The 18,609-nt window shown below is 37.3% G+C and overlaps 1 protein-coding gene across 1 annotated transcript in view; it reads right to left on the bottom strand.

Moving 5' to 3' along the window:
• The window catches only part of Lrriq1 (leucine rich repeats and IQ motif containing 1), a 190,715-nt gene that overhangs the window by 142,023 nt on the left and 30,083 nt on the right, over positions 1 to 18,609 (bottom strand). The window contains exons 5-7 of the mRNA XM_052165529.1: positions 14,960 to 15,183; positions 12,274 to 12,348; positions 7,550 to 9,205 (exon numbers count right to left, since the gene is read on the bottom strand). Of these exons, the coding sequence (XP_052021489.1) occupies positions 7,550 to 9,205; positions 12,274 to 12,348; positions 14,960 to 15,183 (1,955 nt within the window). The remainder of the gene's footprint in view (positions 1 to 7,549; positions 9,206 to 12,273; positions 12,349 to 14,959; positions 15,184 to 18,609) is intronic.

The following is an 18,609-nucleotide window of genomic DNA, read 5'->3' as shown; positions in this document are numbered from 1 at the left end:
AAGCAAGAAATTAATCTTCTTTCAACAGACCCCCAAAAAGATAACCATACAAACATAAAAAAAAATTACATCAAAAATAGTAGGAAGCAACAATCACTATTCCTTAATATCGCTTAACATCAATGGATTCATTTCCCCAATAAAAAGCCATAGACTAATGGACTGGACACATAAACAGGACCCAACATTTTGCTGCGTACAGTCAAAGACAAACACTACCTCAGAGTAAAAGTCTGGAAAACAGTATTCCAAGCAAATGGTCCTGAAAACAAGCTGGAGTAGCCATTCTAATATCTAATAAAATAGACTTTCAACCAAGAGTCATCAAAAAAGACACAGAAGGACACTTTATAATCATCAAAGGAAAAATCTACCAAGAAGAACTCTCAATTCTGAACATCTGTGCTCCAAATACAAGGGCACTCTCATTCATAAAAGAAGCTTTACTAAAACTTAAAGCACACATCACACCCCACACAATAATTGTGGGTAACTTCAACAACCCACTCTTCTCAATGGATATACCAGGGAAACACGAACTAAACAGAGACACAGTGAAACTAACAGAAGTTTTGGACCAAATGGATATAATAGATATCTATACAACATTTCATCCTGAATCAAAAGAATATACCTTCTCCACACCTCATGGTACCTTCTCCAAAATTGACCACACAAAACAGGCCTCAACAGATATAGGAAAATCAAACTAATCCCATGCCTCCTATCAGATTACTAAGGAGTAAGGGTGGTCTTCAATAGCAACAAAAACAACAGAAAGCCCACATACACATGGAAGCTAAACAATGCTTTACTCAATGATATCTTAGTCAAGGAAGAAATAAGAAATCAAAACCTTATTAGAATTGAATGAAAATGAAGGTACAACATACCCAAATTTATGGGACACAATGAAAGCAGTGCTAAGAGGAAAACTCATAGCTCTGAGTGCCTCCAAAAAGAAGCTGGAGAGAGCATACACTAGCAGCTTAACGGCACACCTGAACTCTCTACAACAGAAGGAAACTAATACACCCAAGAGGAGTAGAAGGCAGGAAATCGTCAAACTCAGGGCTAAAATCAACCAAGTAGAAACAAAAAAGAACTATACAAAGAATCAAAAATAATCCAGGAACTGGTTTTGTGAGAAAAATCAAGATAGATAAACCTTAAGCCAGACTAACCAGAGGGCACAGATACACTATTCAAATTAACAAAATTAGAAATGAAAAGGGAGAAATAACAGAAACTGAGGAAATTCAAAAAATCATGAGATCCTACTACAAAAGCCTATACTCAACTGGAAAATCTGGAGGAAATGGAAAATTTCCTAGACAGATACCAAATACCAAAGTTAAGTCAGGATCAGATAGACCATCTAAACGGTCCTATATTGTTGGGAACCAGAGAGCTTGGCTCAACGCCCCCCAGCTGAGCTGTTTGCACAGGTTTCTTGAGAGCAAAACATCCCGTGGCTTAGCTTGATTCCTGCATTTCTGCCCGGTGTGGTACGGACTTCCCAGGTGCCTGACCTATGACTATAATTAATTTTTCCTGTTCCCTTCCCTGGCCTCTAGTATATATATATATTGCTGGTCTCTCAATAAGGTTTGGGCATTCTCCTTGCAGAATGACCCATGTCTGTGTTTTTTAATCCCCTAGGCCTACGCCCGATACTCGGTACCATGGCAGCAGAGGCTAGGATCGGGGGCTTCATGATGTAAGGTTTCCGGAATAAACTGCTTGAAGAAGATCTTCCTGCATTGCGTCATTCCTTGCTGGCGAGGGTGGTCGCATAGAAGTGGTCATAGGCAGTCTCCCAACCAAATAAAGCACAGGACCAGATGGTTTTAGTGCATAATTCTATCAAACCTTCAAAGAAGACCTAACAGCAATACTCTTCAAACTATTCCACAAAGTAGAAACAGAAGGAACATTACCCAACTCGTTCTACGAAGCCACAATTACACTGATACCAAAACCACACAAAGATCCAACAAAGAAAGAGAACTTTAGAACAATTTCCCTTATGAATATCGATGCAAACATAGTCAATAAAATTCTTGCCAACCAAACGATCATTCTGATCGTTCACCATGATCAAGTAGGCTTCATCCCAGGGATGCACGGATGGTTCAATATATGGAAATCCATCAATGTAATCCATTACATAAACAAACTCAAAGAAAAAAAACACTTTCATTTCCTTAGATGCTGAAAAAGCATTTGACAAATTTCAGAATCCTTTCATGTTAAAGGTCTTGGAAAGAACAGGAATTCAAGGCCCATACCTAAACATAGTAAAAGCAATATACAATAAACCCGTAGCAAAAATCAAACCAAATGGAGAGAAAGTTGAAGCAACCCCACTAAAATCAGGGACTAGACAAGGTTACCCTTTCTCTCCATATTTATTCAATATAGTGCTTAAAGTTCTAGCTAGAGCAATTAGACAACAAACAGAGGTCAAAAGGATACAAATTGGAAAGGAAGAAGTCAAATTATCACTCTTTGCAGATGATATGAGTATACTTAAGCAACCCAAAAACTCCACCAAAGGACTCCTACAGCTGATAAACAACTTCAGCAAAGTGGCCAGATATAAAATTAACTCAAACAAATCAGTAGCCTTCCTAAACTCAAAGGATAAACTGGCTGAAAAAGAAATAGGGAAATGACACCTTTTACAATAGCCACAAACAATATAAAGTATCTTGCTGTGACTCTAACCAAACAAGTAAAATATCTGTATGACAGGTACTTCAAGTCTTTAAAGAATGAAATTGAAGAAGACCTCAGAAGATGGAAAGATCTTCCACTCTCATGGATAGGCAGGATTAATATAGTAAAAATGGTCATCTTGCCAAAAGCAATATACATATTCAATGCAATACCCATCAAAATCCCAACTCAATTATTCATAGAGTTAGAAAGAGCAGTTCTCAAATTCATCTGGAATAACAAAAAACCCAGGATTGCTAAAACTATTCTCAACAGTTAAAGAATTTCTTGGGGAATCAGTATTCCTGACCTCAAGCAGTACTATAGAGTAGAACTGCATGTTTAAAACTGCATGGCACTGGTACAGTGATCTACAAGCAGGTAGATAAATGGAATAGAATTGAAGACCCAGAAATGAACCCACACCGCTATGGTCACTTCATCTTTGACAAAGGAGCTACAACCATCCAGTGGAAAAAAAAGATAGCCTTTTCTTCATGCAGCAATGTAGAGGATTACCAGGACAGAGAAGTGGGAGGGAGTTGACTGGGGAAAGGACAGAGGGAAGAGGGTTTATGGGACTTTTGGGGAGGGGGGAACCAGGAAAGGGGAAATCATTTTGAATGTAAACAAAGAATGTAGAAAATAAAATAATAACATACATTTTAGAACCAGAAAATTTAAAAATATTAATCTCTCTCTATATATAATTTTCATCCAAAAAATTGTTTTAAACTTAATGCCAGAGTTTAAAACAAAGGCATGCCTACCTACACGCATGCAAACCTAGCACATTGTAAGTAAATGTGCTAGCACATCCATATGTGTTATGTTCCCTCATAACACTGGACACTGGGTGGATCTTGCTATATAGTAAATTCCCATGGAGAAACACTGCAGACAGTAACACTGCCGATAGCTGCTATTTGATGGCAAGAAAGAATGGACCCTGTGCCCCACCTGGATTCTGCTCTTACATTCACCTGAATATGAACAGAGCAGAGTATGAAAGAGTCACACAGAATTATGCATTATAGATTACATAACAACAACAACCACCACAAAACTGCGGGGGGGGGGGGGGCGGGGGAAAGATAGCCTTTTCAAAAAATGGTGCTTGTTAAACTGGAGGTCAGCATGCAGAAGAATGCAAATCAATCCATTCTTATCTTCTTGTACTACTAAGCTCAAGTCCAAGTGGATCAATGACCTCCACATAAAACCAGACAAACTGAAACTAATAAAAGAGAAATTGGGGAAGAGTCTTAAGCCCATGGGCACAAGGGAAAAGTTCCTGAATAGAACACCAAGAGCTTATGCTCTAAGATCAAGAATTGACAAATGGAACCTCATCAAATTACACAGTTTCTGTAAGGAAAAGGACACTGTCAAAAGGACAAAACAGCAACCAACAAATTGGAAAAAGATCTTTACCAATCCTACATCCGACAGAGGGCTTATATCCAAGATATACAAAGAACTCAAAAAAGTAAACTTCAGAGAGCCAAATAACCCTATTCCAAATGGGGTACACAGTCTCAAAAGATCAATCATGGTATGCACTCACTAATAAGTGGATATTAACCTAGAAAACTGGAATACCCAAAACATAATCCACACATCAAATGAGGTACAAGAAGAATGGAGGAGTGGCCCCTGGTTCTGGAAAGACTCAGTGTAGCAGTATAAGGCAAAACCAGAACAGGAAAGTGGGAAGGGGTGAGTGGGAGAACAGTGGGAGGGAAGGGGGCTTATGGGACTTTCGGGGAGTGGGGGGGGCAGAAAAGGGGAAATCATTTGAAATGTAAATAAAAAATATATCGAATAAAAAAATGAAAAAAAAAATGGGGTACAGAGCTAAACAAAGAATTTTCACCTGAGTAATACTGAATGGCTGAGAAGCACCTAAAGAAATGTTCAACATCCTTAGTCATCAGGGAAATGCTAATCAAAATAACCCTGAGATTTCACTTCACAACTGTCATAATGGCTAAGATCAAAAGCTCATGAGAAAACAGGTGCTGGTGAGGATGTGGAGAAAGAGGAACACTCCTCCACTGATGATGGGATTATAAGCTGTTACAACCACTCTGGAAATCAGTCTGGTGGTTCCTCAGAAAACTGGACCCCACTATACCACTCCTGGGCATATACCCAGAGGATTCCCCAGCATGTAACAAGGACACATGCTCTACAATGTTCATAGCAGCCCTATTTGTAATATCCAGAAGCTGGAAAAAACCCAGATGTCCCTCGATAGAGGAATGAATACAGAAAATGTGGTATATTTACACTATGGAACACGACTCAGCTATTAAAAATAATGAATTCATGAAATTCTTAGGCAAGTGGGTGGAACTGGAGAATGTCATCCTGAGTGAGGTGACCCAATCACAAAAGAACACACATGGTATGCACTCACTGATAATCGGATATTAGCGCAGAAGCTTGGAATACCCAAGAAACAATTCACATACCAAATGATGCCCAAGAAGAAGGAAGGAGAGGTACCTGATCCTGGAAAGGCTCAATGCAGTAGTGTAGGGGAATACCGGGAGAGGGAAGTGGGAGGGGGCTTGATTGGGGAACAGGGAGAGGAAAGAGGGTGAGGGGGAATCCAGGAAAGGGGAAATCATTTGAAATGTAAATAAAGAAAAGAAATGCTATCATCCAAAAAAAAACTAGTGAAAAATCATGACAGAGCTGGCAGCCATGCCTAAATCCTGGCTAGGAACAAGAGGACACATAACTGCATAAATTCTACCTTTTGTTCCTTAATATTGTTTTTCTCTGATCAAGCTGTCACCTCTAAACCTTACCACAGGTCAGAAGTTGTGGTGCAGACCTGCAGTCTGAAATACCCAGAAGGTTGAGGCAGGAACCTTTCAGCTCGCCAAGGAAACACGGTGAGCTCAAGGCCAGTCTGGGAAATTCCATGAGACCCTGTCTCAAAACATTGTTTTTCTTATGAAAGTACAAGGAATATAATTCAGTTGTAGAACTCTTGCAAGCATAGTTAATTCCCCAATACACAACAAAAGTAAATCAACAGACTCCACTAATTTACTTTCCTTTCACAGAATACGCACGAATCTTATTTATAGCAGTTGAAATTTATGGGGCATTTCTTTGCTTGTTTTCCCTAGGGACAACATTTTTCTTTTCAGCTCACCAATAATTATTGGTCAAATATATTAGACAAGTGAAAAATTACCAAGTGAATAAAATACTGTATTATTTATCATTTTGTTTATTTGTCTAGGCACCTGTCTATATAAGAAAATGAATGTGTCTGGAGGTGGCCTGGTTTGAGAACACTGGAGAGACAAAAATGTGGCCCTGGGTATGACCTGAAGCACAAAGAAGGAGGAATACCCATGGTAGTGCAGGCCTGTGATTCCAGAACCTGGAGGATATCATGAGACTAAGGCATGTGTGTGCTCTATCACATGACCCTGCCATTATTTTTAATAAAGGCAAGAAACCATGAAGGCATGAAATGTCATGAAGGCATTAAATACATTTCAACTAAGAGGAACCTTAGAAGATATGGAGCCACTTATGAATGGCTGCCTGCCTGCAGTTCCCCATCTACCCCATGATAGAGGGGCTTGTGTCCTCTCATAAGAATCATGGTTTCTTGTGGAGAACAAAATGGACCCTACTTGTCTTGGGGTAAGAAGATGGTGACACACACAAAGCATCATTGCTAGTTTTCCTTCCTGTTTACCTTGAGGACACAGTGGCAGAAGCGGACCTCCTACTGCACACAAAAGGGCTTTGGTTTAGGTCTCTCCCTAAAACATGGCAGAGCGTGCCTCCACATTTGATAGATGGAACTGGTGTCTGTCTTCTGCCTCATAGTCATTTTCCATGAGTGCTGAGTAGCCTGGTGTCCTTACATATTTTGTAACATTTAAGATATAATTCTCAAGCTCTCTGGAAAACCAGTGCCAGATTACCGATGATGTGAAATTTCTACCCCAATTCAATCTAATACCTGAAATGTGATTTTCAATTTCATTGATGGCCATATGACTCCATATACAATTTACTCTAATAGCCAATCAAATAGTACAGGACAACCTTGTCAGCTCCAACTATACTTGTTAAAACTGATATAAAAATGTTATTTTCATTATTTTCATGCCTCTGAAATAAATTTTACACAATATATTTGGCTTCTAAGCCACAGGTAAAGAAAAGTTGTAACTTTTGTTTGAAGCACCATGCCATCAAAAGAACCTTAAACATCACTTTCTTTAAGTTTGGTTGGTGATGTGTTCTCCATAACAGAGAATTAGTAGTATGTAATGGAACCTATGACATGCCATGTTTCTAGCATGTGTGTTGCAACTCTATGGCATATGGTTAAATAGCATTTCCAGCCAGGAACCCTAGGGTCTTCCATCCCATCAGCACCTCTTACATGTCAGGAGACAGTTGCATGTAAATGGATCCAGAGTGTGGGCCACAATCTGGAGTAAAACATCTAAAGAGGAAAAGCACTAAGTGTTCTTATCTAATTCCAACCTTAATTTCCATATGTTATTATAGGACCTTAAATCAGGGCTCAAGACACTAAAAAAAAATACAAGCAGAACTCTTTAGACTGCAGAGATGGATAAATAAGGTCCTGATAAACTTTACCTGAGAGCTTAAAAAGATTAACCCTCTAAAAGGAAACAGTATTTCATTACTATTTCATTAGTAACTCCATTTATTAAGATGCAGAATTCATATATATAAGACCATTGAAAGGTCAAATTACATGATAGGAAATTCATTTTAATTCAATCTGGATATAGTTTTGCTAAATTATAAATACCTGCTGTAAAGTTTTCCAAGGGCCATGCTGGAGAATGGCTGATGGATCTAAAGAAGGCATTGTATTTGGTGGGCACTTCACAAGTCTTCTTTTTTTAATGATTTTCTTAAGTTGATTTTGCTCAAAGATTTCAGTCCAAGGTTTAAATGCTTTTTTCCAAGCGAGTCTCCTTTCCTCAACTGAAGATAAAACTGTCATCTGTGACACAGAGCAAGCCAGGACACCATCACCCTCAGCCTTTGCCTGCTTCCCCTGTTCTAGAGCTTCTTTAATCTTAGATTTAGGAGAGTCTTCCCCTTCTTCAGTGACCAAGAGGTTACGAGTACTGTCATTTCCAGCAGTTTCTTCACTGGGAGCAATTTTGCCTGAGACAGAATCCTGCAGGTCTGCCTTGCCTTCTGTATGCTCAGAGGCGTCTGAGTTAATGGCCTCAGCATCCCAAGTCAGTACACCTTCTTCTGGGATTTCCTTAATTCTTTCTAATTGTATATTAATCTCTTGGTCTTCTTCTAGTGCTACACTTCTTTCTACAGGTTGAGGATTGTCTGGTATCAATGATGGTAGGCTTTTCTGCATGGAAATAGGTGAGCTATTATTCTCCTCATAAGATGGTTCATCTTGCTCTGTCATCTCTTTGATTTCTATCTCTTCAGCCAATGTCTCATGATTCTCCTCTATGATTCCCTGTGCTCCATTACTGTCCTCTTCACTCACTTCCTGATTGAACCCAAACAAGTTTTGGGTTTCTTGTCCTACATTCTGCTTTGTGGCATGCTCCACAAGCTCCTCTGTTTGAGTTTCAGACTTGAGTTCTTGCCCCAGGCACTGTTCATTTACACTTTCCTTTAGGTCGACGTTTTCCAATTCATTTTCTCGGTCTATATTTTCAGTGCTAAATTCTTGGTCAGAAGATTGTTCTGAACATTGGTTTTTTGATAAATTTTCATTCATTTTTAATTTTGTTATACTCTCATTTTTCTCGATCATTTTTAATTCTACCAAAATCGCCTGGCTTGGTTTTAATTTTCTTCCTCTTGATTCCTTCAACACAAGCTGCTTATGTGTATTTTCTCTCTTGTTTAATTGCTGAGCTAGGCAAGTGTCTTCTTGCTTCTTTGAGTTGCTGTCCACTGACTCTTTGGCTACAGTACCCTTACTCTTTGGTGTGTGTGCAGTAGCTTGCTGCTTGCCATGACAATCTCCTTTCTTTAAAGCACAGGTAATGATCAGAGGTGAGTGGGCGTGTTCCCTCAGTCTTATCATTTCCTTGCTTCGTTGTTCTTCCCTCTCTTGTCTCAGTATGGTCTTTTTCTCTTCATATTCTCTCTCTCGTCTCCTCCTCTCCTCTAGTGTCTTCTTCTTCCTCTCCTCCTCTACCCTCTGCCCCTCTTCAAATCTCCTCCTCCTTTCTTCCTCCTTCTGTCGTATCTTTGCCTCCTTCTCTTTCAACTCTTGTGCTTTCCTCTTCTTCTTTTCGATTTGCTCTCTTATGATTGGGCTATATTTTCGGTAAGTTACTGATGCTCTATAATTGGCTTGAATTTTTACAGCTGCATCATGTCGCAGTTTGAATAAACGTGTTCTTTCTTTTTCTTGTAGCTCATTTAACCTTGTTCTCTCCTCTTCCATTTGTAAATGCAAGTTTCTGATAAGTTCCTAAAACAGAGATCATTATGAGCATCAACTAAATCAGTAACTTTATAAGTGTATTAAATGTATTCTAAAACCTAAACGCGGGGTGAAAGTGCTTTAGAATTCCCCAAGGAAAACAAGTCACTTACTTCATTGGGAATTAGTTTTTTAAGTACTTAGAAGATTTGGGTTGCACTGGGATGTTAATAATACAGTTAATTTATGAGCCAATGAGTTAATGATAAAGGATTAACTGAAGATTAAAAGTACTTAAAATAAAGATGACGCAGGAGACACTAAGGGAAAAACAAGCCTAAATCCAGGTAAGAGAGAGGTCTCAGACTTCCTGATATGGAAGCTGTGATGGTGCAGTCTCAAAATGAGACCACTTCAGCAGCAAAGCACCAGCAAAGATGGGGTACTTGGACACAAGAAAGAGGGAGCTGTGACTCTGTCATACAGTTTATCCACTGTAAATTTCTTAAGAGCAAGAAAGCAAATAAAATAAGTTCTATAAGAAAAAAATAACATTGTCAATAGAACTCTAAGACAGAAGTGAAAAGACAAAAAGAATTCATCACATATCTAAGGAGAATTAGCATATAAGGCAATTCAACAAGAGGAATAAGCAGTTAGACACCGGGTTAAACGTTCAACATGAAGGTAACCTGTCACAAAAATATGTGACGCAGAATAATTTTCTATAAAAGTGAGAGATAAGATGGGAGGTGACACCCAGAGAAGGGCTTCCCCTCTACAAAAGAGAAGGGGAAAGTGAAATTAGGGGAGGACTTGAGAAAGGGGATACTAGAGAGAGGAAGGGCTGATATTGGGTTGTAAAATGAATAAATAAGTAAATGTAATTAAATGCTGCAATAAAAATGAGAGGTAAGTGTTAGATATATTAGACCCATTTTTAAAAAATGGTTAGGTGGTTGGTAATCCAAAAAAAAATTCTTTTGTAAAAGTTGGTTTCAGATCAACAAATATATGAAATATGTATCAGGAATAAAATAGATCAACAAATAGGAACAAACAGGAAAAGTTGACCTGTAGGCATTCCAGAATAAAGATTTCAGAAGAAAATCAAGCTGGAAGTAATAGAAAAGTGTATTTCTAGGCAGCGCCCATAGGAAGAAGAGGCGGGAGAACGCTACACTCTTCTCTCAACACACACAGGACACATTTATACAGGTACCTGAAACACAGAAATTTCCATGGAAACATGGATTACTTTTATGTTTTGTTTATATCTAGTCTCTTAATAAAAGGTTTGACACATACTTAAAAAATGACTAAATATCCACGAACCAATACATAATGTGAAAATCTTAAAGCCTTATATGAATATATGGATTAAGCATAAAAATTTCCATCACTAAAATGAATAAGAATGCAATGAAATTATATCATTGAATGGTCAAGAAATAGGGCTGCATTTCATGTTCAAATAAAGTTCAAATTAAAGTAAAAAATTTCCACTGTATAAAGATTGGAAAATTTTTCTATTCAAAATGATTTTTCTGGCACATAGGTATATATAGTAGTAAATGTAAAATTAATACAATGAATAGAGAGACCCAGGATCCTAACACTGAGGAATAACAGTCATGGAGTCAATTCAATTGCTCTCTCTCTTTTAATTTTTACTTTTGAGGTCTTACTTTTTATATGTTTTTGGGTACTGTGTGTTATTCCTATATTCTAATGTTTCCTTTGTTCTGTGACCCAACTTTAACTAATTGCACTACAGCATTCCAACTGTGATTCTCACATTATTTATTCTTCCAATCACTATCTTTGAATGTTCACTTTTAAATATTTTCAAAAACAAGCCCCCTTACCAGACAGTGGTGGCACACACCTTTAGTTTAATCCCATTACTGGGGAGGAAGAAGCAGGTAAATCTCTGAGGTCAATGCCAGGCTAGTCTATAGAGTGAGGCCCAGGGCAGCCAGGGCTACACAGAGAAGCCCTGTATCAAACAGGACAAACAAAACAATACAACAAAAACAAAACAAAACAAGAAACCCATTGACCACCATGCTCTTACCTCTCTCCTGAGGCATGTGATCTCCCTTTATAAAACATTACTATTATGAAGCTTGAGATCTTTTCAGTGTTTCCCAGGCTATTTTCTCCTTTATTTTCTCATCCTCTCCATTTGACACTTTAGATACTTCCTTTTAAACTCCCTTCTGGTTCACTAATGTCCCAGTATGTCCAATATACTGTCACACTCATTCATCAAGTTTTAATGTTCACATTAAATTTTCATAAAACATACACTTAATACTTTTACAATAAATTATAATTTTCACTTATAGTTATCTGTATAACAATTTAGTTAGCGGATAAGGTTTATGGTTATTTTTATAGACCTATCTTCAAATATTTAGATGGCATGTCATTTATAATTATGTATTTTCCTCTTTTTAAATGAAAATTTCCACTTATATATATAGCAATTTCTACATATATATGTGCACACACATACACATGCATACATGTATATGTATATATATATGAAACTAACTAACCTAGATTTTCAGGACTGATAAAAGGGAGATTCAAAGGAAATAAAGAAAGGAAGCAATGATCAGTTAGATAACAGTAACTTATCTACTCTATATTGTAGATTTAAATGGGAAATTTCATATACTTTATATTTGTAAATGCTTAAGTAAGTTTATATAAAATTATAATGGCAAGCAAAAAATAAATTGAAATATTTATAACTATAATTACTTTAAGTTCAAAATCTTTTAACATACTCAAATATTTGTGTCAAAATACAGTAATGTTTTTTTTCAAATCTTCAAATACTATGAGATGTACCTAATACTACGTTTCTCATTTAAAACTTAAAATTTTAATTTCATAGGGATATAATCAGTGAACTAATTTTTTTTTATTTTTAGGGTGTTTTCTTTCAATGAGAATTTCTAAGGTTAACAAACTTCTAAGGTTAAAATCAGCTAAATTCCATACCATATAGGAAATGTTATCTTAAAATGCTAATTATTTTTAAAAACATAATAGTTTAGTTCAATTAGAGAATAACGTATGACTGCAAACCAATAAACATATACCTCATGCTGTCTGTATTTTTCTTTCCATATTTTTTCTTCTTTATGGAGTTCCTCATTCATTTTGTCTTGGTCTTGCTGAATATAGAATAGCATGAGAATATTATTATATACAAATATCAAATGACATATTCAACATATCAAATTCTTTCAACACATTTTTAAACAATGATTAAATGTGACAATCTTCCAGAGTCTTCAGTTATTAGTAGTTAAACCCAAGATACCTAAAATACTCCTGAATGATTTAAGAAAATAAAACAAGGAATAAAACCCAACTCAACAAATAAAAAACCAAACTAAGAACAATCTCACACTGTACTACAGGCACAGAGATATAGCAATAAAAAGCCCTATGATGTTGACACAAAAGTAGACATGTTTATCAATGGGATCAAATTGAAGACCCAGACATAAACGTACATACCAATGGGCACATGTTTTTGTTTTTTAAAGAAGCCAGAAATACATTCTGTACAAACGATAGTATTTTTAACAAATGGTCCTCGACAAACTGACTGGCTATATATCGAAGAATGCAAATAGATCTAGACTTATCATCCTGGAAAAACTTTACATCAAATCAATCAAATGCATTAACCTGACGCCAAATATATTTTAACCTGACAGAAGAGGAAGTGAACTCATTGGCATAGGAAGAGACTTTCTGAAGAGAACACACACTAAGAACAACAATTGATAAATGGGACCTCATAAAACTATAAAGCAAAGGACACTGTCATGCAGACAAAAGAGCAGACTAGAGGTGAGAAAAGATTTTTAACAAGCGCTCATCTGGTAGAAAACAAACAATTAAAATGTGCATAAAGAATGCAGAATAAACTATATCAAGCAATGGGGTATAAATCTAAAGAGAGAATGCTGAAAAGAGGAAACTAAAATGGCTGAGAAGCTTATAGAAATGTTCAACATCCACAGATATTAGGAAAATGCAAATCAAAACTACTTTGAGAGTTCACCTTAATAACAGAACAGCCAGATCAATAAAATATATGATGTACCATGCTGCCAAGAATATGGAGTAATAGGAACAGTCACCCACTGCTGGGTGACAACAAACTTGTACACCACTATGGAAATCAGTGTAGTGATTACTCAGGAAGCTGGGATTCTAACTTCAAGATCCAGCTATGCCACTTTTGGGCACATACCTCAAGGACACTTCATCCTTCTCTATACATAAATAGTCAGAATAAATGTCTGCCGATGGTTGAATGGATAAAGAAATTGAGGTATGTTCACAAAATGGAATATTAATTTCCCATTGAAATGAAATCATGAAATGCACAGGTAAATGGATGGAGCTAGATAAAATCATTCTGAGGTGATAACCCATACCCAGAAAGGCATTAGGTAAACAAGCACATCTATGGGAATGTTAGCTGCCAAATGCTACAATGTGTAGAAAAATAGGTTAGGTATCGAGTAAGGGACTAGGAGGATGGAAAGCTTTCCCTAGGAGGGAAAAATAGAATTGATACAAATGGATTGGGCTGGAGACTGTGATGGAGGATTTAACAGCAGGGGAAGAGCTGACAAGGGAGGAAATATGGAGAGAAATATCTAAAATTAAGGCCATTTGAGGGGTGTATGGTAAGTTAATAGTGTAGAAGATTCCCTATATACATATGTGTGTATGTATGTATAAATGGCATATACATGTACATATTTGAAGGTCAACAAAATTAAATCACCAAACCATGGGAGAAACTGAGCCCCAACTGAACACTTATATTCAACAAATGAAGCCCACTGTTCCAGAAATAGATGAAATAAATTTTAAACAGATAAAAATAAATAAAAATTAAGTTACACCTATGGACAACAGAGACCAGAGACTGGTATAATTACAGCATGCACCTGAGGTATTTTTTTAATCTTCCAGTGGTAACTAAAAGAGACAATCAGCTTATTAGAATTTAATAGTTACTACTGTCTAAACTTAAAGCACCACTATTCAAGTTGATGAGGCCATTCGGTATAAGCTAGTAAACATTGCTCCAAACTTGAGTACTTGCTCTACAGTGCAATCAGAGCATTCATAAAAACTGAATTCTAGATAATACACAGACCAACCTTACTTAGTGAGAGACAAAACTTGATCTTGCTTCTATATGGGCATGCAATCAAACTCCCAAATTCCATCAGTTGACCAATAACATGTTAATATGATTTGACCATACAAACCTCAGTTTTGACATACCTAACAAATAGAAAAACAAATGCAATAATCTACAGTGAAAAAATCTTAGCTTAATTTAGAGGCAGAATGTCACCTAAGTTCCTCAACCAGTTTAACTAATGCATCTTATATAATGTGCCAAATGTCAGACAATACAGAGCATATTTTATATAACCAAAGGAACTGTCCTGTCTTTTCCTGTGATTCAAAAGGCATAAAAAGTAATAGTTATGCTGCAAATTTCAAATTATGTAGGGTATTCCTTGAAATTCCATAAACCCAACAGGCCTCCAGGATCAAGAGTTCACATCTGAAGTTCTAATAGAGTTCTGCAAACTAATCCAGGCATTAAAGACTTAATCCATGATCAGGTGTTTCCCTCATCAAGAGTAATTAAAAACCACAGAGTAATCTCCTTTTATACTCCAGACATCAATACCTTTCTAGAGTAGCCTTGCTCTTAGTGAGAGGTGAAAAATACCATACCTTCTGAAGATGCTCTAATTTTTTCTTTTCAACTTCAAACTGTCTTATCCAGCACTGCCTCTTCTCATCTTCCTCTTGAAACTTCCGTTTTTCTCTATCACTCTGAGTTTCCAGAGCTTCTTTATCCTTTTCTTCTATCTCTTGTTGTTTGTCCTGCCAAGCTTCAAAAGATTTTCTACATCTTTCTTCTACTTCAAAGTATCCAAAACTCAAATCAGACTCATCTGCATTTATTCAGAGAAACAAAAGTAGTATTCGTTTGTAAAAGATTTATTTATTTATTATATGTAACTACACTGTAGCTATCTTCAGACACACCAGAAGAGAGCATCAGATCCCATTATAAATGGTTGTAAGCAATGTGGGTGCTGGGATTTGAACTTATGACCTCTGGAAGAGAAATCAGCAACCCCTAGAATTTAAAATAATATTGTGTTTTTGGATGTGTCTGTGCATTCGGAGCTAAGTGATATAGTTAAGAGATATTGTTCACAATTCTTTTGGTTAACTGATCATTTGTATTTCCATATGAATTTTAAGATTTTTAAAATTTTCTGTCAAAAATTATATTGTAATTTTGAAGGGAATTACAGTGACTTTGTTGATTACTTTTGGGATTTTCCTAATAATAATACTCCCAAACCATGTACTTAAACGATTTCATCTTGTGGTGTGTTCTACAATCCCTTTTGACGGTGTTTGTTTGTTTGTTTGGTTGGTTGGTTGGTTGGATTGGTTTGGTTTGGTATGGTTTTTACAGTGAATAACTGTTTGGATGCTTTGATGTGTTCTTGGATTTGGTTGGCAAAAATTTTATTGAGTATTCTTTTATTTTTTTACTTTTTCTTTTTTTATTAGATATATTCTTTATTTACATTTTAAATGTTGTCCCCTCCATGAAAGTCCCATAAGCCCTCTTTCCTCCCCCCTGTTCCCCAATCAACCCCTTCCCACTTCCCTGTCCTGGTATTCCCCTACACTGTTGCACTGAGCCTTTCCAGGACCAGGGGCCTCTCCTCCCTTCTTCTCAGGCATCATTTGATATGTGAATTGATTCTGGAGTATTCTGAGCTTCTGGGCTAACATGGGCCCAGGGGAAATTTTCCTGAACAGAACACCAATAGCTTATACTCTAAGATCAAGAATTGACAAATGGACCTCATAAATTTACAAAGTTTCTGTAAGGCAAAGGACACTGTCAAAAGGACAAAACGGCAACCGCCAAATTGGGAAAAGATCTTTATCAACCCAATGTCTGACAGAGGGCTAATTCCAAGGTATACAAAGAACTCAAGAAGGTAGACTCCAGAGAGCCAAATATCCCTATTAAAAAATGGGGTACAGAGCTAAACAAACAATTTTCACCAGAGGAATATCAAAAGGCTGAGAAACACCTAAAGAAATGTTTAACGTCCTTAGTCATCAGGGAAATGCAAATCAAAACAACTCTGAGATTTCACCTCACACCAGTCAGAATGGCTAAGATGAAAAACTCAGGAGACAGCAGGTGCTGGTGAGGTTGTGGAGAAAGAGGAACACTCCTCCACTGCTGGTGGGATTGCAAGCTGTTACAACCACTCTGGAAATCAATCTGGCAGTTTCTCAGAAAACTGTGCATGATACTACTGAAGGACCCTGTTATATGACTCCTGGGCTTATACCCAGAGGATTCCCCAGCATATAATAAGGACACATGCTCTACTGTGTTCATAGCAGTCCTATTTATAATAGCCAGAAGCTAGAAAGAAGCCAGATGTCCTTCAATGAAGGAATGGATACAGAAAATGTGGTATTTTACACTATGGAATTCTACTCGGCTATTAAAAACAATGAATTCATGAAATTCTTAGGCAAGTGGGTGGAACTGGAGAATGTCATCCTGAGTGAGGTGACCCAATCACAAAAGAACAGACATGGTATGCAGTCACTGATAAGTGGATATTAGCCTGGAACATCAGTGTTTTATCTTAGTATTAACTTTGTTTTTTTTTAATTTTATACATGAGTACTTAAATTTTTCCTTCGATGCTATGCTGTCTGGTTTTATGTCAACAGAAATTAAAGTCATGTAAGAAGAAGAAACCTCAGTTGAGGAAATTCTCTCTTAAGACAAAGCTGTAGTTCAGTCCCGTAGATCAGTTTTTAAAATAATGATTGATTTGGAAGGACCCAGCTCATTCCAAGTGGGTTACCCCTGAGCTGGTGACATGGGTTCTTTAAGAAAGCAGGCTGAGGAGGCATGGGGGAGTAAGCTAGTAAGCAGCATATCTTCGTGACCTCTGCCTCAGTTACTGCCTCCAGGTTCCTGCCCTGAGTTCCCCTCCTGACTTTTTTCTGTGGTGAACAGTGATTAAGAAGCATAAACCAAATAAGGCCTCACCTCCCCAACTGGTTTTTCCATGGCATTTCATGCAGCATTGTAGGGGATTGCCAGGGCAGAGAAGTGGGAGGGGGTTGACTGGGGAACAGGCAGAGGGAAGAGGGCTTATGGGACTTATGGGGAGGGGGGAACTGGGAAACGGAAAATCATTTGAAATGTAATCAAAGAATATAGAAAATAATAATAATAATAAAAAACAAAGATATATAGTGAATGGAATTGGTTCCCTGGTTTCTTTCTCTTAAAAAACTATTTATTATTTGTTATTATTCATTCATTCATTCATTCATTCATTCATTCATTTTGAGAGAAGCTCACATGAAGTTCTTTGCTGATTTTCTCTCTATGAAGTTACCACAAGCAGAGCTCAGCAACACAATGTGAACAACTACATGCATTGCACGTGTCCTCAGGAAAGGCTAGCAAGGCAGAGCCAAGTGAACCAATGCTCGAGCTTGCACTGTCTGTCGGGTCAGATTTATATTCTTTCTAAATATAATGAGTCCTTTCATGTGTTTGCTATAGCAAAACATTCTTTCCTGTGTCTGCTTCAGCAAAACATTCTTTTACCTGTGTCTGCCCCAGTGAAACATTATTATAACCTGAGTCTCCAAAGAAACTAGAAATTTCCACTTTAGTTTCTCATATTCATATTTTCAGGAAGAGCCTAAATATAGTTCTATACAGACATAAAGCAAATAAATATTTTTATCTTTTAAAAAGAGCTATTTATTCATTGTCTTATATATCACCTTGACTAAGGTTTCCTCTCCCTCCTCTCCTCCTAGCCTGTTCTCCTGTTCTCCTAGTCACAGCACACACACACACACACACACACACACACACTCTTCCATTTCTTCTCAGAAATGGGCAGGCCTCTTAGGAATGTCAACTAAACATGGCATGTTAAGTTGCAATAAGATTAGGCACTTTCTTTCATATTAATGTTGTATGAGGCAACCCAGTAGGAGAAATGGGGCCCCAAAAGTAGGCAAAGGAGTCAGAGACTACCCTGCTAGGACTGTTTGGAGTCTTGCAAGAAGACCTAGCTATACGACCAAAACATATACGCAGACAACCCAGGTCAGACTCATGCAAGCTCCCTGATTGTGGACTTAGTCTCTGGGACCCCTATGGACCAAGGTTAGTTGATTCTGTGGCTATTCTTGTGGTGTCCTTGACCCCTCTGGCTCCTATAATTCTTCCTTCCATTCTTCCTCATGATTTGCTGAGTTCTGTCTAATGTTTAGCTGTGGGTGTCTGCATATGA

Source organism: Apodemus sylvaticus, chromosome 20 (assembly GCF_947179515.1).
Source record: "Apodemus sylvaticus chromosome 20, mApoSyl1.1, whole genome shotgun sequence".
NCBI classification, from domain to species: domain Eukaryota; kingdom Metazoa; phylum Chordata; class Mammalia; order Rodentia; family Muridae; genus Apodemus; species Apodemus sylvaticus.
This window is presented reverse-complemented; position numbering and strand designations above follow the sequence as displayed.